General features: G+C 38.3%; 1 protein-coding gene across 2 annotated transcripts in view; it reads left to right on the top strand.

Annotated features, from left to right (window-relative positions):
* Positions 1-23,733, top strand: part of TBCK (TBC1 domain containing kinase) — a 117,998-nt gene that overhangs the window by 68,491 nt on the left and 25,774 nt on the right. For both annotated transcript variants that reach the window (XM_027787653.2, XM_005238051.4), the window contains exon 23: positions 15,517-15,692. In XM_027787653.2, coding sequence (XP_027643454.1) covers positions 15,517-15,692 — 176 coding nt within the window. The remainder of the gene's footprint in view (positions 1-15,516; positions 15,693-23,733) is intronic.

A 23,733-nucleotide genomic window follows, 5' to 3' on the forward strand; every position in this document is an offset into this window, starting at 1 on the left:
GGTCTAGCTGAGACATCTGTAATCAGTAATTTTTCACATATAATTATCATAGCCTTGTGCCTTCTCTTTCTGACCTGAATCTTATTTCTGGTTAAGAAGTATTGACTACTTATGCTTTTTGTCACCTCTGTCTTCCAAACAGGACTTCTGTTATTTTGGTTAACATAAATCATGTGTCATGCCTGAGAATTTTCTGAAAGTAATTTACAACCTTCACCTGAAACTGGGTCACCCCAAATAAGAGATTATGATGTTCAAAATGTTTGCGATAATTTCAATCTAAAAATCAGTTGTTGCTCAACAGTCTGAAACTCCTGTGGCTTTTGAGCTTTCTTGTGTGTTGGAATGGCTTATCTCAGGCTGCCAGTGAAAGTGGCTTGCTTTCCAGACTGATAAAGCTATTTTACTGCAGTCTTGCGGAACACGTTTTTTTAAGAATTCTTGTTTTTACAGTAGCAATTTTTGAAAATGTCTATTTAAAGCTAAAAAAAAGTTTAAAAAGTAAAAAAATTTTGCTTTTTTTCCAGTTCACAGCATGTAACAGTTTCAGTTACTATTTTAAAAGGTTAATGATGTGAGGAAAAAGAGGGGCACAGTGCCATTGCTGATTACTTGATTCTGAAAACTGTTTCCAATGCTTGTCTCAAAGCTTTGGCCGTATTTTATCAATAGACTCAGTACAGTTGGGCATTACTTGTTATTTTCAGGAGGCCTATTGGAAATTTTTAATTGTTTTTATATAGTTTTAACAAGGTTCTAGCATATTAGGAAATATATTTGAAGTATTTGATAAAATAATTGGTTAATTAAGAATAGTGGAAAATCCCTTTGCTGTAGTAACAAATGTCTTGGTTCATTCCTTATGGGGCTGTAAAAATGGGACATATAAGCAACTGTTAAATAGAATTAGATTGTTTAGGAAATTACTACCCCAAAGTGTTTTGTATTCTCTTTCATTTCTTCATATCTTTTTTTCTCATGTTTAAGAATCTCTGTTAAGTATAAACTTTATTCAAACAATATAAATATCAGAGCTAAGATTTAAGAGGTAGTATTTGAGACAGACAAACAAAACCAGCCCTGCAGTCATTGCTGATTTTTATGTGTAGTTTTGAGACTTACTAAATCTCATCTCATTTGGGTGATGCAGAGAGAGCAAATGCATTATGCATTCCCTTTGTTTTTCCTTTGCCTAAGTCTGACAAGTAGCAGGAGACTGTGGCAGGAAAATGAGGATGGTCAGAGTGGCACCACTATGATGCGAGTCCTGGAGGACTCAAGGAACCTGCTTTCAGACCAGTACTGACTTGTACTAGGACAGTTTGGGTACGTCTTCCTCTTAGATGTCAGCAAATTTGCAGCCCAGAAGGCTCTTTCATTCATTCAGGGCCAAATGTATAAGTGACTTTACTTTAAAACTTGCAGTTTTGCTTATAGCTCAGTCTTTTAGCATTCTGCCATAAGTTTGTGTGATAATGTACATTATATAACTCAAAAATATATGATTACTGTAGCTTGGCTTGATTACTGAGTTCATTACAAATAGTACAAAGTCGCCAGCACCTTTTGTTAGAAACAAACCCATGAAGGAAAGATCCAGATATGCACAGCTCTTTGCAAACAGTTGAAGGAACCCGCAGACCAATTCACTCCCACCTGGAATGGGTGCAGTATAGGGCCTGGCAAACACCTTCCTCCAGAGATCCATGCCAATATCATCACTGACATACAGAGATTAATTACGGCCTTGAGAAGGGATAGGGCAGCTAACAAAAAAAGATGGGGACAGATGCTGTTTGAGAATAGGGAAACACTAAGCCTAGATATGAGAAAAAATGTACCTTTGAATAAGCCTTTTAGGTTAGTTCACGCAAGCTCATCTTCTGTTATTTTGGAGGAGATGAGATATATTCTTTTGATGCTGTGCACCCTCAGGAATGTGTCTTTTTGCTGACTCCAGGCTAGTAAGAGCTTCAAAGGGGAGAACCTTGGCCTCAGATAGGAAGTCCAGAAAGACTGGCTGTGGAAAAGCAATCCAGTGCAATGAGGAGCTACAGTAGAATGGTTGAAGTGGAAAACACAGAGAATTCTACTTTGTGAGACACAGGCATGTAACTTTAAGATGTGACATGTAGTCAAAGATCAACCACAAAAATAAATGATTATCCAAGGAACAGTTTCTTTAGAAACAGTCTAGGAGGTTCCTGGAGTGTGCAGAAGGCAGCTTCCTGCTGCAGCTGGTCATGGAGCCAGCCAGGGGAGACGCCCCACAGGACCTGCTGTTTACAAACAGGGAAGGACTGGGGGGTGATGTGGTGGTTGGAGGCTGTCTTGGGCAGAGCGATCAGAAAATAATGAGAGGTTTAGATTCTCAGAGAAGTAAGGAAAGGGGGGTCAGCAGAACTACTACCTCAGACTTCTGGAGGGCCAATTTTGGCCTGTTTAGGAGCCTGGTTGACAGAGTCCCTTGGGAGGCAGTCCTGAAGGGCCAAGGGGTTGTCCAGGAAGGCTGCACATTCTTCAAGAAGGAATATTAAAGGCCCAGGAGCAGGCCGTCCCCATGAGCTGAAAGACAAGCCAGCAGGGAATAAGACTAGTGTGGCTGAAGAGCGAGCTTTGGCTGGAACTTGGGAAGGGGTGAGGCAGGAGGAAGAATTTACTACTTTTGGAATAAGGGGCAGGCCACTCAGGAGGAATATAAGGATATCATTAGGGTATGCAGGGAGAAAATAAGAAAGGTAAAAGCCCAGCTAGAATTTAAGCTTGCTGATGCCATAAAAGATAACAACAAATGTTTTTACAAACACATCAGAAACAAAAGGAGGGCCAAGGATAATCTTCATCTTTTATTGGATGCGGAGGAGAACATTGCCACAAGGAATGAGGAAAAGGCTGAGGTACTTAATGCCTTTTTTGCCTCAGTCTTTAACAGTGAGACCAGCAAGTACCCTCTAGGTACCCAGCCCCCGGAGCTGGAGGACAGGGATGAGGAGGAGAATGAAGTCCCCACAGCCCAGGAGGAAACAGTCAGTGACCTCTGCTCCACTTCAGTGTGCACAAGTCTATGGGGCTGGATGGGACCCACCCGAGGGTACTGAGGGAGCTGGTGGAGGAGCTCACCAAGCCACTCTCCATCATTTGTCAACAGTCCTGCCTAACTGGGGAGGTCCCAGGAGACTGGAGGTTAGCCAGTGTGACAGCCATCTACAGCAAGGGCAGGAAGGAGGATCCAGGGAGCTACAGGCCTGTCAGCCTGGCCTCAGTGCCGGGGAAGGTTATGGAGCACATCAGCCTGAGTGCCATCACGCAGCATGTGCAGGACAGCTGGGGGATCAGGCACAGCCAGCATGGGGTTATGAAAGGCAGGTCCTGCTTGATGAACCTGATCCCCTTCTATGACAACATGACCTGCCCAGGGGGTGAGGGAAAGGCTGTGGATGTTGTCTACCTGGACCCTAGAAAAGCCTTTGACACAGTCTCCTACAACATTCTCCTGAAGAAACTGGCTGCTCATGGCATGGACAGGGGTACTCTACGCTGGGTTAAAAGCTGGCTGGATGACCAAGCCTGAAGTAAATGGACTTAGGTCCAGCTGTTGGCCGGTCACAAGTGGTGTTCCACAGGGCTCAGCATTGGGGCCAGTCCTGTTTAATGTCTTTATCAATGACCTGGATGAGGGAATCGAGTGCACCCTCAGCAAGTTTGCAGACAACACCAAGTTGGGAGGAGTGTTGATCTGCTTGAGGGCAGGAAGGCTCTGCAGAGGGATCTGCACAGGCTGGACCAAGGCCAGTTGTATGAGGTTCAATGAGGAGAAGTGCCAGGTCCTGCACTTGGGTCACAACCACCCCACACAAGGCTACAGGCTTGGGGAAGAGGGGCTGGAAAGCTGCCTGGGGGAAAAGGACCTGGGGGTGCTGGCTGACAGCCGGCTGAACATGAGCCAGCAGTGTGCCCAGGTGGCCAAGGAGGCCAACAGCATCCTGGCTTGTATCCAAAACAGGGTGGCCAGCAGGATAGGGGAAGTGATTGTACCTTTGTAGTCGGCACTGGTGAGGCTGCACCTTGAATCCTGTGTTCACTTTTGGGCCCCTCACGGCAAGAGGGACGTAGAGGTGCTGGAGTGTGTCCAGAGAAGGGCGATGAAGCTGGTGAAGGGTCTGGAGAACAAGACTTATGAGGAGCGGTTGAGGGAACTGGGGAGGAGACTCGGGGGATCTTACTGGGCTCTATAACTACATGTAAGTAGGTTGTTGGCGGTGGAGTAGGTCTCTTCTTCCGGACAACAAATGACAGGACGAGCAAATGGCCTCAAGTTGCAGCAGGGGAGGTTTAGATTGAATGTTAGGAAAAATTTCTTTGCTGAAATGGTAGTCAATCATTGGAACCAGGAAGGTGGGAGAATCACCATCCCTGGAGGTATTTAAAAGATGCATAGATGTGGTGCTTAGAGACATAGTTTAGTGATGAACTTGGCAGTCCTGGGTAGATGGTTGGACTTGATTATCTCAAAGGTCTTTTCCAACCTAAATGGTTCTGTGATTTGCTAACGTGGGAGAAACAGTTACATTGGTTGCCATTGTAGCGACATGCAGAAATGCTGAATCCCATAATGGTGATCCTTATAAGGATTACATCCAGCTCAGTAATGGATTAAAGATTAGAAAATAGGGGAAATTCTACACTAATAAAATTGTACAGCGAGGTCTTGAACGGAGTATTTTCTGCTGACAGCAACGGAATTACACACATCAGAGAACTCTACTTTAGACACGTATCTGACCCTAGGTAGCTAGTGTGTTATTTTCTGTTGTTTTTCTTCCTGAAAATTCTTTGCCTACCCACATCTGTGATTCATACACTTCTATTGTGCCAGAATTTCTAGTGGTTCAGCATTTAGTTAATTAAAATTTGGTAGGAGGAAGAAATAGTAGCTGGCCACCAAGCCCACACTGAATTTGTTACCCATTCTCATTTGTTTTATGACTTCTATAATGAAAATTATCTGAGATCAAAACACCAACTTTGAAAAGGCTGAAGGAGATAATAGTGAGGTCTTCCATATGCCAGTGAGCAGTAGACAAACAAAGGTAATACGGTGCGTTTATTAGTTTGACTTTTTATCATACAGTTTTGAAAATGTCCTGTTGCTCAGATTAAGGCTCTGTGGAATAGAAGTTATAACACTAATTTTAAAAGGAAAATTTTTCATAACTTTATCAAAGGAATTTTGATGTGTGTACCTTGCCCAAGTTCAAAACTGTCCCTTATGGAAGGTGACACTGCAAGGTGACTTATCATGGAGTTAGTGAAGGCGGACTGCTTTTTCAACTTGCCGTATAGCTGAAGAAAAACAGCAATTTGGTGTCTATCATGTGATGCACGTGATAATGGTGCTGTAACTATGACACAAAAAAAATGGATTTGAAATACTAAAAGACAACAGAATTTAAAAAAAAAATATTCTGGTTTTCTTGAAAGATGTAGGTCAGGTTGATATTTATGGAAACATCGTCTAAAAACATATTCCTCATCTTTGCTACGTTAGATGGCTTTTTGTAGATGCAGATGTGTTTCATAGTACAATTCCTGGAGATTATTGTTGCTAAATAGTGTCATTTATGATGCAGAAAATGTGTAGCTGTTAGTAAGTGGGGTTTTCCTTCCTTCCTCCCCCTCTTCCTTTTTTCTTTTTTTTTTTTTTCCATCTTCCTTTTTGTCCCCCCTTCATTTTCTCTTTTTTTCTTCCCCCCTCCCCTTACATTTTTAATTCCCCCGCCTTGACATTTTTGGGTTGGGTTGGTTTTTTGTCCTTCCTTTGTTCTTGGCTTACAGCCATTGGTTTGGGAGCTGGCTTCAGTACAGAAGCAGAGCAATTTGTTAATGCACACTTGCTCACCAAGGCTCTTCTATAGTGTCAAACATTGTAAGGTTGATGTCATTTTACCTGAAGCTGTAAGTTCTTTAATTATATATTTCCACTTGTAGTGACATGAACAAAATACAGTTCTATTTATAGATTCTGCCCTCTTCAGACTAAAGAGAAGTGCTGTGGTAGGCGACGCACTAAGGGAAAAAAAATGCCAAAATCCTATATTTATTCGTATTAGTGTTCTTGCTAGTCTGTAGTTTTCATTGACAGAAGAAAATCAAATATATATCTTTTAGTAAAGGACTGTCTGTCTCAGGTGGTATTTAATGAAAAGGGTTCATAAAACGTGAGTTCCTCTGTAAAACTTTCCTAGTGCGTGTCTTAAGATCACCGTCATGCACAGGTTATTTCTTGTGTTTCCTGATGTAACCTGTAGGTACTCTTAATAGCTAAAGGGGACTTCAGAGAATAGAATAATCCACCTGTTAGTCATACAGGATTTTGTACACCTTTACACTGGAATAAAATCAAAGTACAAGAAGGTAGACTGTCAAACATACTAGTATTTCTAGGGGTGGAAGGACAAAAAGCAGGCCACTCTTATTTGAGCTTTGCTTCTAGATTTGGTGAATTACACTTTTTTGTTGTTGTTGTTGTTGTTGTTCTACTCTTTACAAAATTGTCTTGGGAAAATATTTCCCTCTTGGTTTTTTTGGGGGGTTGTGTCGGGTTTTTTTGTTGAGGGGAGTAGGGGGTGGGGGTGGTTTTGGTTTCATTAAAATTATGACCATAACAATTGGTTCAGGATTAGACTACGTCTTAGAAAGCAAGAGTGTGCACTAGATGTTTGGGGGGGGGTTTCCCCTTTTATAATTATGGAAAAATATTGCTGACAGGGAAAGGTGTCTAATAGGATATCTGTCTATATCTTTGTTATGCTGAATGTGCATGTTTGCCTGTACAGGTATAAATGGACTTCTCAATAAGCTTTAGTTCTCTAATTGTTAAGTGAGGAGGATTTTAAAATGCATTGCACAAACACTGCAGTATTAAAATCCCTTGATTAAAATGTGTATTAGCAGCACATCTCTAAATAGTTGTAGATACATTTTGTAGGTGTGTATATCCAGTGCTGTTAAGATACATTTTGTAGGTGTGTATTTCCAGTGCTGTCAGTAGAGATACACCTACCTGCTTAAATATAGTATTGGAATGGCAGTGTAGGCTGAGAGCTAGAATAATCTTTCTTTCAAAATACGGGCTGAGAAACAAGGTCTGTTTAAGTGAACCCTTAGTGCTGTCATACTTCAGGATGGCTGTCAGTTCCCTTTGGTTTACTTTCCCATATTCAAAGAACTTAAACTCTTGGCTATATAAATCTGCATGATGTATTTGATTCTGTCTGTCCAAATTTATTTGTTCTTAATATACTGAGAGCTAGAGTTTAGTAGAAATCAACAAAATGATCAAAACCAAACATGGAGAGCTAGAGTAGTGTTTCTACCGAAAGCTAACACTTTGTTGATATTGCAAGCTTGGAATAAATTTCAGAACTGGATTGTTAGCATTGAAGGGTAAAACCTGTTCAGGAGGGACAGGTATCCTAACTGGGAAAAGCTATCATAGTATGTGAAGAATGTTGTCTGTATTCTGAAAATGGTGGTAAAGGGCTAAGTACCCATCAGGGGTGTTTCAGGTAAAACTTCTGTCACTGCAAAAATTTGAAAAGTCTAGACAAGCATCTGTAGGAGATAGGCTAGTCACATATCATTTGGCTTGAGAGTAAGGCAAGGAGCCAGACAACCTCTTGCTGGTTTTTCAGTGCTTATGCTTTAAAAAAAAACTCAAAACACTACTTTTTTTTTTTTTTTTCCCCCTCTCACCAGCATAGCATACCATAGCATAGTTCTAAGGAAACAAATTCAGCAATTGTGTAAGCTGACAGAGTATAAACCACAAGCGTGTCTGCTGGGAATGTAACCCTGAAATGACACAAACCTAGAAAATCTTAAAGATGATGGGAGTTTAGGTTTTTTGTTATAAAAATAGGGTATTTAGGACTGTAGTACTTAAATACTTTCATGTGTAAATTCAGATGGGGGCTGTTAGAAAGTTTTTTTTCACGGAATAAGGGAACTTTTCTCCTCGACTTCTGAGTACGTTAATTAGACAGCAAACTTTAACTCATTTAAAAATTTATTTTTACAAGGTTGGCCTGATAGATACTTTAACCTACTAGTTTTGCACTGTGAAATGCTAACATAGACTTAACTTACGGTTAACACTGAATGTTTCATATCTATTAGAAATTTCATTTAGAAATGAAAGCAGGTTTAAGCATGGGTACATAAGCAAAATGGTTATTATTCTTCCCATTTATGGTTGCTGTATTTGTGGGAAATAAATAACATTCCAGTCTTGAATAATATGTTTCTTTCTTTGGGGTAGTTTGTGGGTGTTACATGGTTCAGAATACTCTTTAGGCAGATCTAGGTATCTTATCTACATTAAGCTTTACCCAAAGTTTTTCTGTTACTGGTCTAGGAACAAACAGGTCAAATGAGAAGCTTTCATCCTTTTCTCATGGTAACAGGTACTCCTTTTCAAGGTTACTTGCCTCTTATTTCAAAAACAGAAATTCTAAGTTAATTCATATTATTGCCTTAAAAATATCCTGAAGGCTAACAAGAGGCTACGCTAATACACAGGTCTTCTAATTATGGCTCTTTAGAAACTGATCAGTCTTGCAAGCATTTAGTCTGGTCAGAGTTTCTGATGGCAGAGGTTTTTTACAAATTTATACCTGTTATGTCTGGGAAACAGCTGAAGTAGCTTGTAGTTACCACCCAGCTAGAGACTTAAACAGCATGATTTTTACTAATGCATACTGAGCTTCAATACTTGCATATTACTTCTGTGAAACACAGGGTTAGGATAAAGGAGGTAAGTTTCACTAGTATTTGAGATTGCTAAATGTCTATTGAGTTTGTTTTAGAAAGATTTTAACAAAAAATACAATATAGAAAAGCCAAAAAAATACTTTTCCTTCAAAAATTGAATGTTGTTGGACATTGTGTTGGTGGCACAAATTCTTCATCTCCGTGTATTTCTAAGAAGTTTCTTCTCTAAGCTGATCACTGCAGTTTTGTAAACCTGCCCTTTTATGCATCTTCTATACATGGTTGTCATCTAGCTATGAAATAATCTTCAGTCTTCTGCTGGTCTGTTCCTTTATTGTTTTGTATCTCTCTGTTTTTGCATAGTAGCCTTCGTCAGACTATTTCCATTATATAGTGTGAATTCCTGTCCTTCTGTCATTGGCCAATATCCTAATCTGATGTTGGGGCCAGTCCAGATGTCTTAAACATTTTGTTTAGTTTGAGAGATGTCTGCTGTTAAACACCCCTGGCACACCTCATAAAACTGTTTAAAGCCCACTTCACTGTCGGAGCTTGGCCAACATTGAAGTCTTCCTGTAATCTATTTGGTCGTCTGTCTCAGTAAGACATAGCATGTGGCATTTGGTAGTTCACTTGCAGTAAACCTTTACTCTTTGTACAGTCGTTTGTCATTCTGTGTCTTCCCTGCTTATCTTTTTCAGTGCAGGACAACATGATTCCATACAGGAAGGCATTTTTTATGAAATCTTTCTGCTAAACTGCCGCGTCAGAGCAATTTTTACAGTCATGAGTAAGAAAAGGATTCATGCAGTCTTAGGAAATAACTCACCGTATTTACTGCTGCTTCTCTCTATTGCTCCCTGCTTTAAGTGTTGTATGAACTGGTCCAGATGGCTACATAACTACAGGCACTATGACAGTTCTACTTCCCATAATTCCTCTCTCAGCTTCTCTTGTTTATGTACAGGCTGCAAACACACCTACTGTTGTTCTCACATAGATACGCCCTTTCTACTTGAATTGTATCTTCATAACACCCTCTGCTACAGAACTTTTCATCTGGATGCATTCTTAATTTCTCAGTCCTCAGACATCTCATTTATGGATGAAGGCAAGAGACCACAAACTACTACTGCTCTTTGGACATTGTATTTGGTTTCATTACATACAAACAAAAGTTATTCTTTTCCCAGCATTTCTGAACCCTGGTACAAATGGTTGATGTGCTTTTACCAAGGAAGGGCCTGGACCATTTAATTTTTGATGCGCTAACTGCTGCTTGTGGGCATTCAGGCTCAAGAGTAGTTTAAATTGTTGCTTTTCCTTTCCAACAGCAAGATAACTGCTGCATGTATGCTGAAAACAGCAATGTCATCCAGATGTAGTAAACTATATTGGCTGTGGGGAACTGTCTAGAGAAATCTTTTATTCCAAGATACTGAAAGAATTGTAGAGTAATGTGTCAGACAAGGTCACCTGTCACTGCAGCATTGAAATTTTTGATCCTTATTACAGCCATGCAACTTGAAATCTGTCTGAAGACAGTGCTATTGTTTGTTCCTTTGCTTCTGCATCCAATTGTTTTTTTCTAGCCAAGTGCAGCTTCTGTACACCTGCTGTATTACATAAAAAGTATGATGGCTCCTGGATTAACAGCACCTGTCCTCCCAGCAGCTCTTGAAAGATGCACACTTTGCATCCGTGTAGAAAGAACAAAGGATTCTGTTGTATTAGCTGAAGGATTTTAAAATTAATGACTAACATTTGTGGCCTTTGAAATTTTGCCCAAGATGCACTGAAAGGGATAGTGATGTGTGTAAATAAGAGTAAATTAATATCCACAAAACAATGAAATAACACAACTATCCTATAATGGATGAAATAAATTACATAGAATAATTTTGCATTGACCTTTCCATTTATAGCAACCTTCTAGCAGCAACAGATAGAGATGTTGGACAGAAGAAGTGTCACTTCTCTTCCTAGATTTGTCCTTGTAAATATCTAGGCTTATTAATGTCTTACTGTATGTCATCAGAAAATAAAAGGTATATGACCTTTCACCTCTATTTATTCTGAGAGCAGGAATCATGAGATCAAACTGAAGGACCTATTCAGCTTCCCAGCTTTTATAGCACAGAGGTTTTCTGGTCTATTTATGTGGCTGTGTGATGAAAGCTGATGTTGCCTGGCAGGGCATTTGTGATGGAGGGGTCAAACCAAGCACATAATTCTGAGCTTTTTCCAAAATGCAGAAGCAGTTTATTTTGGCCAAATTTCTTAACTGGTGTCCTGTTACCCAAGGAAGGGGCTCTGGAACTGATTAACTGCACACAAAGACTTGGTCTGTGTACATTTTCATCAAGAAAAAAAGTTTGTGTTATATTTTCCTCCATTACTTGCTTTCGCTTGTTGTGAACAACATATGCATGTCCGGTTTTGCTGTAAAAATAAAAAATTCTATGTGCTTTTGTCACAGGTGTATTGCATTTAAACTGGTGTTCTTTTTTTAACATCTGTTTCAAGTGCAATCTACTTCTCTCCTGTATCTATAATAACAAACACTGAACATATGTAATTTAAAAAGCAGCTCTGTCAGGCTGAGCCATCCTTTCTGTTGAGGCTGTTGACAGAAGGAGGCAGGAGGTCTGTTGGGAGTGATAATTTGCCATAAACAAAGCAAAATGAATAATGTGTTAGAGCAACCAGGAAATTTAGTTAACAGAAGGAGCAAAGCATTTCAATAGGCTTAATGTTAGGATGGGGCCATGCAAGATCACATGGTAGATAACTTTTTGTTTACTTCTCCACCACTGCCTTTTCAATTCCTCTATTATTTGCATGTTTAGAAATCTCAGGAAATGTCGTTTGATGCCAAGTAAATGGATTAACTAGCTAGTGCCATAGAATTGTTTCCTGTAGGGCTTGGGTGCTGCTTGACTGAAATACTTGAGCTCAGTTGAGCCAGAACTCCTAAAACCAGTGTTTTAAAATAAAACTTGTGATTTTTAATTCTGGGTACTTGGGTGCCAACTTTGGCTGTTTGAAATGCAGGTGCTCTGCACTTTTTGAAAACCAGACTGCTTGAAGATACACTAAATTTTGAAATGAGAACTTATTTTTATAGTGTTATGTTTAAGGTTAGGCTTACATTTTTTCCATGCAAGCTTCACAGTTAATGATACCATGTTACGTCAGCACATTTTCGTTACAGGTTTTCCAGCAAAATAATTTGTATGAGTAAAAGCAAAGGGCACATGTTTTTTAAACTACAAAACACCTCAGAGTTGGGACCTTGGAGAGCACAGAGATGTTGCATGTACACCTCCATGGCTAAGCAGGCCATCCCTGTCCTTTCTAAGTGTTTCTGTTCACTTTTTGCTGATGCCTTGAGATTTATACAGAGCCTGCTCTTGTCGAAAGGGTGTTCTTCTAAATTGTTTGCATACATGAAGTAGTCTGGCATCCTGGTGAGATATCTCTGTTTGTTTGTTCATAGTCCTGCTCAAGAACCTAGGCACTGACTTGATATATTTACACTTCTGACATACCAACAGTATGTTCTTAATGATGTGTAAGCTTTAATGTTTTCTGGCTGATAACAGTTAACTTAGGAGCAGGAAGAGTACAAACGGGACAAGGCTGTGTAAATGCAAAGCCTTGATGCAATAACAAAAGATGGACATTTGATTGGAGACTGGCTCATTTGTCATATATTTGAAAGGGCATGGGAAAAAATCTGAATTGAAGTAGTATAGCAGACTCTTACTTATTAGCCAAAAGGAGGAGAAAAGATCTTATTCAGCAAGGCTGCAAAAGATTGCATTGCATTTTAGTTACTGACAGGAAATGATTTTTCTCAAGACGGGCTTGAAGGTTGCTCAAGTGTGAAGCCTGTTCATGCAGTGTGGATAACAAATATTCTTTAAATATTTACACCAGTTTACTGTAATTCTAAATTCTAGTTTCCTGAAACTAATTTTTTTCAAAAAAAAAGAATGCAAGTAAATTCTTTTACTACTGATAGTCTTGTCTCGCTGTGGGTGATAAATGTTGACCATTGACATATATGTGTCTGTGTGTGTACCTTTTTTTTTTTTCATGTTATTACTATTTGTGGAAACTGCAATCTCCTTGTTACATTTTTATTCCTTGTTACTTAGAAGCAGATCAGATAATCAGCACACTGTAAATGGGTATTAGATTTTTGATGGCCTCCCTCCCAAACCATTTAAAATTCCCTCTTGTTCCATGGAATTTCATTTTCAGCCGTGGCCACTGTCCTCCTGAAATGCTGCTTAGAAGAAATGAGAAACCAAACAGCCAAGAATCACAGAACAACAGACTCTTAAATATTTTACTTACACACGGATATGTGAGAACTGGTTATTGTTTTTAGGGAGACCCATTGCCATTGCTGCATTTTCCACTTCTCTAAATGGATTTCTTTTGGCATTACAGAGCTTGTTTCTAGGAATAATATTTTTATAGTCTCAGTGCTTAACTCTGTCAATCTTGATTTCTGCTTTCAGCTTTTTCATAACTTTCTACTGCACATAGCATTCCTATTCCATCCCCCATTTTTCTGTTTTCAATTTTCGATATTTGTAGGCTTTTCTGCCCTCTCACAATAAAATGTTTCTCATGCTATTAATTATTGGGTTTCAGCTATTTATTTTTTTTCTGGCTAAATTCTGCTTTCTACTTATTACAAAAGTGCTGCAAACATTTCCTTAGCTAAGAATCTCAGGCAGGGGTATAACTCACAGTTACAGCCGTCTCTTTACTGGCGGGAGGGGGGAACCAAAACCCAAAAAACACCCAACGTAAATGTCCTACAGGCTTGAACTGAAATTCTCAAATTCCAAATAAAATGAGTCTTGGGAAATGTATAGCAAGCGTGGCTTTACTGACTATGCTTCGGAGTGTATTCTGAGCTCTAGGAATAATAACCAGTGAAAGGCATCTGCTGTCTTTACCTGAATTTAGAAATTCTGTAAAATTCTCTGCATGGATTTTCCTAAGGAATGATACTAAACTGACAACCTTCCATTACAGTATATTCAAAATGAAAAATCTAATGTTTTCATCACAGAATGAAAAACTGTTAATTACTGTTGAGTCACCACATTGTTCATTTTTCTCTGAAAAGTATATCCCAAGTAGCTAGGGAGCCTGGTATGGTTAAGGAAAATTACGATTTACTTTCGCATCCACAAAAAAGTTTTAGAGCTACAATTAAAATTAGGTAAAATACAGCTTTAGTCCCAGATTTTTTAATTTCATAAGCAAGATAGCACATGAGCATGTTGCCTTCAAGGAATTAAAAGTATATACTGCAGGTTGTATTCTGCCTAAATACAGGCAGCTTTTTGAGTGGAAGATTAATAGATCACATAATTAATTCCGATTTTAAACAAAGTAAATAATACTGTCCAACTGAAATACTCTGCCCCAAGAGCCAGTTTCAGCTTCTTTCACTCACCACCCTGGTAATGATTGAGGTTTCTGGAGTAAACTCCCTGATTGATTGGCAATGCATAAATTCTGTTTGAGATCTACAGATGAAGCCTGGCTAGGGTGCCTCTGTTTCCTTCATAGAAGCTGATGCTTCAACATTCTAAATTGTGAGTGCTGAAATGAATCCTCCAAGATGCTTGGGACAGACACAAGAAGTGATAATATGCCTGTTGTTTGATGAACTACACTAAATTTGTCATAAAATGCAAGTTAGGATAACTTTTTCTCTTCATGAAACTGCAGACAGGAGGTGCAAAACTAACCAGTTCTTTATAGTGAGAGAAAAGTAAATGGTTTTTACATTACATCTTGTTAGAGTATAGATACATGTGGGATGCTTAACGTTGTAAAAATTATATATGTAATAAGTTTACTCTTTTTTAACATATGTTTTTCATTATGCTTTGGTAATTTTTATTTGATCACAGCTTATTTTAGGATGCTTCCCATTTGATGGGTGTCTGCTTTGCTTCCAAGTTGAGTAATATTTTATCACGTATGACATTTGACTCCTTCAGCCAGAATGTTTCACTGCGAATGCCTGGTCGAGTTTTGGACTGTTTTTTGCGGTTTGGTTTCATCTGTCTGTCTGTCCCATCCTTCCCTGCCCCACAAAAAAAAAAAAAACAGAAAAAAGCTCTAAAACAAATACTTTGTGTTTGCCATCAAGCACAAATTAGTGTTGAGAACTCCTGTTTTCCCAAGTAGATAACATGTAGCTTTGTTAAAATGGCAAGCCACGCAAAGTTTGACAACTGAAAGCTTTCAGTCTGCTTTATAGTAACATTCAGATGATCCAAAAATCCTGATGTCCCTACACTGCATGAAATGTACTTTTGATGTACTGCATCTCTTACATTTAAGAGTGAATAGCCTGATCTGCAAAGACATTTAATGAAGATGCCTTAAAATGACTAGGTTTTGATTATATTCCTGTCTTTGCAGGTTAAAATTCTGTTGCACTTCTCTTAAACAGATTTCCCTATGTAACTAGGGATAAAATTAATAATGAAAATGTCTTTGCTAGCATTTCATAAAAAAAATCTAAGTGTTTTTTTTCAAATGGGAAAACGTTTTTGAGAACTGCATACTCTTTTAGGGCAGGGGGGGAGGACAGAGTTATGGATGGGTGGATGTATATTTAGCAATGTAATAGCTAGATTAATTTGCTTTACTGATTTTTCATGCTTGCGTTTCTTGTTTTTTCTTTAAACCCCTGATCAGAGATTGATATTGAGCGTTGTGTTCGTGAGTCAATCAACTTGTTTCGCTGGACACCAAAAAGTGCTACATACAGGCAATATGCACAGCCTCCACAGCAAGCCAGTGAGAGCAACAGCACAAGAAGTTCCATGTCCTGCTTTTCAGCAGACTATCAGGAGACACCTCGAAGTGACCTAGTAAGTGACCTGAGAATTGGAGGGGAATTGTTCAGATTGTGTGCTTCTCCTGCCTTAGGTGGTTTTTTCTCTTTAAAATTTAATCAAGAAGAAAATACCCACCAAACCTCGGTTACTGGCATTTATGTTGTCACTTCCAAGTGCAGGGGTTTGACACATTCATCTGATGATCACGTTTGCTTGTTGGCTAGTGCACAGCATTAGAGCCTATGCCATGTTATTAATTTTGATGAACGATCCAATGCAATGAATGGAAATTAACTGAAAGGTTGTTCAGTTTTGTGGTTTTTTTAACTTGGCTGCTTTGAACCTCCGCTGCTTTGATGTACATGCCAATAAAATTATTTCTTCTTGTGCCCTGTTTCTGCCTCTCCCAACTCCTGCTCCTTTGGTTCTGTGGTGTTTGTTACCACAACAGACCAATGTCCAAAACTCACCTGCAGAACTACAAACAGGGTTTATCTTAGGAGAAAAATAATGAATAGTTTGCCAGCGAGAAATAGGTAACTGGAAAGTGACGCAGATAGCTCTGGCAGCTTTTTCCATCTTGGCATGTTAGGTTAAATGTATGGCTCAAATTATTTTGAGAGGTAGTATGTGAATTATGCTAGTGTTTGTCTTGGCAAAGAATTACTAGTGGCTAAGAGTATATATGCATTAAATACTTGGTTTAGCAAAAATGTTTTTCGCTTCTCTCTCCAGTAAAATCTGATGGTTGTTTCTCTTGTCAAATACACTACCTGATAAATGGCAATTTGAAAATATTCCTTCCTTCCTCTCAGCAGTGTAAATCTAGTCAGTCTCTTAAAAAGTAAACAGTTTTATTTGGGTTTTTTTTTCCTTCCATTTTTTCCTACAATCAGAATTCATTCATGTGAGTATGTCAGAATAACAGGGGAAGTATATATAGACCTGCCATATCTATTTGGTCAATTGCATTAGGTTTTAGTCTTCCCATCTGTTTTTCCTAACTACTAAGAAACTAAAAACTGTATTGTCACTTGAGCATATCTTACTTTTTAAGTACTCCTTAAACCAGAGTCTGATATTCAGTTATTTCTGGTTTGGTTTTTTTTTTACTTTAGCTTTGATATTTTTTTTTTTCTATTGTTGTATTTTCTGGAAGCCTTAAGCCCAAATTCAGGACTCAAAGTGTTAGACATACAAATGCAGAATAAAAGGAAACTCCAAAGAGCTTACAGGATTTAAGAAATGATAGGTGGATATAGAAAGGCAATTGGGAAGAAAAATGAAATGACAGAAGAATACTGGTTGTTGTCATACAGGAAGTATAGCCAATACAATTGCTGCTGAGCAACATGTTCTAGAAAGATGTGGAGAGACTTTCTGAATGAGCTAAAGGCTGCACATTCATAGAGTAATTGAGACAAGACCTTAGGAAGTCATCTGCAGAAGACAGGCTGAACACTGAATTCAGATGGGGTTGCCCAGGGCTTTGTTCCATCAGGTCATGAAAACTTCCAAGGAAAGAGATTATGCAGTCTCTCTTGGCAGCCTGATCTGATGTCTGACAGTGCTCACAGTGAAAATGTTTTTGTGTATGTGCTAGCTTTTCTTAATGTTACAATAAAGAGTTAAAAGACAAGTCTTCTCAGTTCTGAGGTTGTGCTTGTGCCTTTCTGTGTCCAAGCAAGAGTGAAGGGACTTGGAAGTAGCAAGGAGGGAGACAGGATAAAGCAGTGATGTCTACTGAACTGTAAACAGAACAAAGATTTGTATGTGTAGCAGAGATAAAAATCCATTATTTTGGGTCAAGCAAAGTTTCTTTCAGTATTCTTCTATTTCCTAGAAATTTTGGGGCTGTTTTTTACCAAAAGTAATTTTATTTACATACCAGAAGTTGTGTTTGTTTATGGTGCCAGCAACTAGGCTCACCCATCCCATAATTTCTAAGGAATTAAGCTAATGTTTTTGCTATGTTGTAGAGAAAGGGGAGAAAAAAACCCACACACAAAAAAACCCCCACGTAACTTCTGTTGCCTTCTCTTTCATTTTTACTTCTTTCTACTTAACAGCAAAGGACTCTTCATTTACTGCAGTGTATCTGATGGTTTCATTTCTTTTGAAGCTGAAGTGTATTGGACTTTTTGGGTACTGCTGTAGTGGTGTTTTTTAGCTCATCATATGGAGCAGCACTATGTGATATCAGAAATATGTGAACACATTCAGACTTTTTCTGTAGCAGAGAGTAATCTCATGGATGCCTGAATGACAAGGAAGCAGATTCATCTATCAAGTTATAGTCTACAAATACGGTTGCTTTCATGTGCTGTATTTTTGTGTGTTGGATTTTGAGACAGACACGTACAAGCAATGTATGTTATGGTTCTGTCAGGACCCATAGTTCAGACTTTGAAAACTCTGCATAATGTGAGCCACCGATAAGTTACTCCTCATTTGTGACCAGTTCTGCACTTCTGGATATTTGACTTTATAAGATGACGTTTCTCAGGGGTTTGAGCAATGTTGCTAAAACAAATTTGAAAGTATTTGTGAAATACACTATTTACACCCAAAGGTATCTGTTTTTTTGGGTTTGGGTTTGGTTTTTTTAACCTTAATCCTGAGCTATCGATCTGTTTCTTCAGACATGTCCTCTACTGGTGGTCCCTCGGGGGGGAACTTTTTTTATACTTGAAAGCTGTAGAATCTGAGTTCAATCTTTAGTACACATAGTAACCTTTAATGGATTTCATAAAACACCATTGTGTCCTTGCTGGTCAGTCTAGCTCTTAAAAAAATTACTTTGCTGTTTCCCCACCTGTTTAGTTGGCCATTATTTGGACAAGCTCTTTGCACTATACTTGTGTCTCCAGTTTTATATTTGTGAGTCACCTCTGTATTTGAGGGTGGCTAGGGTAGGAAACAATTCCTTTGTAACCAAAGCTGTAGGTTTGCTTCTGAAGGGAATTTAGGACTTTCTGAAACATTGTTTAGTGTATTTAAATCTAAACACCAGCTGTCTCCTATATTTGTATTTTCCTTCTAAACTGTTTCAGTTTAAGTGCTTTTTATTGGATACTCAATATTTGTGTGTATCTTCATGTTATAGTGCTTTGGTTAATAATAACATGAGAAGTATTTGCCCCTGGGTGAGCAGCTTTCTCCCTAAATCAACAGCCAGTAAACCAGAACTGTTTTGACTCTTTTTATCACTAGCATTGCTTAGTATTCATTTTAGTGGCATCTATTTGTAACTTCATAAGTAGGCTTGGATGCTGTCTTCCCTCCTGAACTTGTGTGTTGCTTAATCTTTTACTCTTTCAACCAGTAGAGCATATTTCTACTGAGATAAAATCTCAAGGAGGAAATAGTCTCAGAGAGAATGAATATACATCTTAAGTGGTTTTGCATGTTTATTTTGAGAAAGATAAAATGTCAAAAATAAGAACAGAAAACCCTCTTTAAATTCACTACTGAATTTTAATAGTAGTCTACTCAAATTTGTGTCTGTAATTTTTTCTTGACCAGTACATGGATGATTTTTTTTTCTTACTCTTTCTGAAACTTACCTTTATCCCCTGGAAACTCCAAAAGTGTTATTCTTGAATGTCAGGGAATCACAGAGACAAGTAACACTTGTCATGTAACGATTTTCTGCTATGTCTGTATCTCTGTTATTATAGACATGGTAGATATACTCTTTCTCTTTCTAAATAAAAACAAGAGAATGATGCAGTTTCTTTATCAATGTCTGCTCAGGTATGGCAGGTGGACTCCCAGAAATCCCGAGGCTGATACAATTATGCCTTCATCTTGGTCTTCTACTGCCAATTCTCTTTTCAAGGGTGGGAGTTCGTGATGAATGTTGGGGAATGAAAGCATTCAACGGGAGAAAAGTCTACCTTACAATTATTGATCCTTGAGCCAATTTAAATGCCACCAATCCAGTTCATCATTTTGGTTTTGATGAATACCTAAGTGGGAAGGTGACTTTAATGGCTTGATGAAACAAGGCAAACATGAAGAACATTTCTTTTTACCAAAAATGATATGAGCAAATTTTCCTGATGCTAACTTTTCTTTGCAGATAATCAAGGATAGCTTGCATGACAGACTTCTTACAGGTGGGAATTCGGCCCCATGTGCAATAAATATGCCAGTACTCAGTTGCTTCTCATTTGCTGTGTGCACCTAGGATATATTTGTCCATATGTATTGACTGGGTCTATATTAAGCCCTTAAATAATTGGTGTGTGAAGTCTATCTGTTTTCTAAAAGAAGCACGATGAGTAGTGTATACCAAAATTTCTGTTTCATTGTACAAGCTAGGAGATGTCCAAGTGCAGTGGTGCAGTGTCCATGCAGTTCATAATGGCTGGTATATATATTCTGCCTCAAGGGTCTTATGACTGCCTCAACAGAAAGATATTCCTCAGATGTCTTTAGTTCATGTTGTTTAAAGCATTAACTGACCAAGATCTAAGTTATGTTTCTAATTTATTTTGCACATGCCTCTGATGCTTCTGTTTTCTGATTGTAGCTGCCAGCAAGCTGCCAGCAGCTTGAGTGAGAAATTGGGTTTATTTGTAATTTTTGAGATGGGTTGGTTAAAATAAACCTTTTATGTCATTCTCCTATGAGTGAATAAACAAATCACTATTTAATTAGACATGTCATAAGCTCACCAAGTTCTAGCAAATATTTTTAGGAATTGTTGCAAGCTTTAAAACTTTCTCTGTATATTTTTTAGCTTTTTTAAGTTTTTACAATACTCATAAGCCAGGCAGCCAGCAATCGGGAAGTGGGGAGTGTAAGGAAACTTCTTCCAGTGCTTTGGTTCTGCAGGCTAAATTAGCTGAAGGAAGCCTTTTTTAGTACTTTCTTTACTCTGCTTGGTTTTGAAAATGTGAATGTATCTTCTTATGTTTTAGGACTTTTTCTGATAGAAGATTAAGTATTAAATAAATTACCAGAGTGGATAAAACAAGAAATATATGGCTTAGGAAATAACTGATCCTGAATATTAATTTAAGAGTCTTTAATGAATGTTGTGATTTTTTTTAAGTTGTAATATAAATACCAGTTATTTTAATTGAATGTAAACTCATTGGAACAAATGTGCTGTGTTGTTTCTTAGTTGAGGCAGAATTAGAGTATGTTTATAATAATGTAAATATTATTTACATGGTGCTTTAATAGTTTGTTAGATACTCACTTAGATCATATTTTGTAAACATACCTTGTAGACACTTTGTTTCTGAGTCAGTCTGGGGTGTATTTAAGTGGGGCAGTTGGAGCAGCCACAGCACTCTGCTGCCTTAGGCTCAGGTTCTGGATTCACTGATTGTCCACCTAGTCTTTCCTCACAAGTCTTTGCAATTATACTCACTTTGAAGTTGAAAGTGGGGTGTATTTGACCTTTTTGACCTCCTACAATTGGGATTCCATGACTGATTAACGAATGTGCTGGGTGGGTGAGGTGAGGATAATTACACCTGTCAAATTAATTTTTAAAAAATTTAGCCAGTTCTCTTTCTCTGCACCTTGTGGGAATGTTGTGGTTTCAGTTTTGGGTTTTGGTTTTTTTCCTGATTTGGAAATTGTTTTAAAATCAGATTCTGAGTTTAAAATCAGATTGTGAAATTGATCAATTAAATATTGGGAGTTTCACTTGTCTTTTTTTTTTTTTAAGTTTTACTTTAAAAAATCATAAACAGTAGGCACTATATAGCAGAGTAAGAAATATAGCAGCTATCATTGCCACCCTTTAATGTGTGGAATTTATTGACAAATGAGCTGTTTACAAGATAAAGAGAGGTTTGGACCCATAGTAAAGTAATAAACACAACAGAAGAGTGCATTCAAGTTTGCTACAGCTGTTAAATAGTTTGGATTTCAGCCAACTCTGTTTTTCCTTTCTGCACCCAATCTTAGCCCCTGTGGAGGGTATCCTGTGTGATGACACTGTTTGAAATGCATATGGTAGTAGTGGTAATGTGGTCTGAGGTCAGTCCTTGCCAAAGTAAACTATTGGAAGATTCAAATGAAAAATGGAGGAAAACCAGAATTTCTGAGTTCTCTCTGGCCAGTGTTGTATGTGCCCAGCTGTACTCAACACTCAGCTGGCAATCTGATCCTGAGCTCTGCAAAAGTAGCACGGTGGCTTTTACCTGTGCTTTTTCTGTCTGCATTGAGTGATGCCAGTTTTTCTCACTGATTATTGATGGTGATCTCTGTGATATGTGAGGTGGTATCATTCCATTCTTGAAAGCTTGATGTTGTGCAACTGTTTCTTTCCATAAGTACAGCTGGAGCAAAGCCTTACGTTATAACTAAGTTTTAGCAAGCAGAAATTTGCTCTGTCTCACTAAAGAGTAGTAGCAGTAAGCTATTTTTCAAACACTTTTTTTTTGTTGTTGTTTTTGTTTATGCACATACAGTGCATGGAGAATGTTAGGATGTAGTCATACACATTAGTGTTTTTTATTTATTGGATATTTATATTTTTGTAGACTGCCTACAATGGTGTTTGAAGATGTTTGGAGGATATTTATGAATGATAAATATATATATAAATACCTTAGGTAATTATTTATTGGATTCCTGACAATATGATGTAAAGTTAATGTTTTGTGAGGGATGCTTTAGAATTTTCTCCTGAGAAATATATCAAGAGATCAGCTCATGAGCTGCTGAGGAGAGAACAATTTCAGGCTGTTGTGGTCCTGAATTGCAAGCTGGCTGTCTGGCTGAAGACACAGTTATTTTGCTTGTTCCCACATCTTATAGCACTGACTCCGGACTTCTTTGAGAGGGAGAACTATAGTGGAAATAAGTTTTTGGCAACCATTATAAATACTTGGTATGTTTTCATGGGTGATAGTTTTATTTCATACTTAAATAATCCATATTTTATCAAAAAAAAAAAATAATAGTGGCCTACATCTAAAAAGAAAGGAAAATTAAAAAGCAGTGCAGTGTGTATGTGAAAAAAGAGAAAAGTAACACTCAGAATAACCCAATGAGTGTGCTAAAATTAGGTTTAGGATCAGCATGGATCTAAGAAGATTAATGTTTTATTCAGCATTAAGTACAATTAGATACTGCAGAGACAAGTGGTCCGCTTGGTATTACATTTTTGATGTGTATTCTTGTAGCATTACAAGGCAGTGGAGTTTGGGAGAAATTTTTGAAGTCAGGTTTTGGAGAAGAAGTAAACTCAAGAATCTTAGTAGTTTATTTCACAGACAAATATGCTAAGGTGCACAGACATAGCTACCTCCTGCCACTCACAGCAACTCTTAATTCCAGCATGCACTATCCCGTGTGTGTGCCATATATTCCTGCTGTGGAAGTTATGTCCTGGAGCACAGTGCTGTGGAACAGTGCTATTGAGAAGACGTAAGAAAAATGAAATTTCACCATATGGGGTGGGGATGTATTATGTTGGAGACACTTATTTCTATTAAAGGCCTAAGGTGTTTTTTTTCTCTACTCTGTAGTCCTCTGTCCTACCCTATTCTTTTTCTCTAAATAGGTCTCTATAGGAGCCCACCTTAGGCTAACCTCGAATCCAGGATTCCATTGCATCCCTTAATGCACCTCAGGCCAGGCTAAGTGCTGTGCATTTTCTCAGTTGGGTCAAGATGCAGTGTCACTATGATCTAACTTTATTGTGAAGTGCAGTGAGATGATGAAAAATACTTTCCTGAATACAGCTCTTTTGCCTGGTGCTGTTGCTGCGTTCTTGCAGTTGACGGGCTAGTACAAATTGGCTGGTGGCCTATGTGATCGTGTCATCATCTTCATCTGCTCGTAAAAAGGTTATGGCTATGTAAATGTATTTTCTCATCTGCCGTTGTTGCCAGTGGAAAATCTGATTTTCAAATATGTGTGACAGCATAACTAGAAAAAAGAGTACGCATTGATTGTGAAGGTGAATCTGCAGCAAGTGGTAGTCACGGAGCCACATGAATGAACACATTTTAAGTAGATGGGCATAATGTTTCTGTTGATGCTAAAATGATGACTTACATGTATCTCACCAAAACTTTGGCACAGTTTTCTAAAATGAGCA

The sequence above is a fragment of the Falco peregrinus genome, chromosome 2 (assembly GCF_023634155.1).
Source record: "Falco peregrinus isolate bFalPer1 chromosome 2, bFalPer1.pri, whole genome shotgun sequence".
NCBI classification, from domain to species: Eukaryota; Metazoa; Chordata; class Aves; order Falconiformes; family Falconidae; genus Falco; species Falco peregrinus.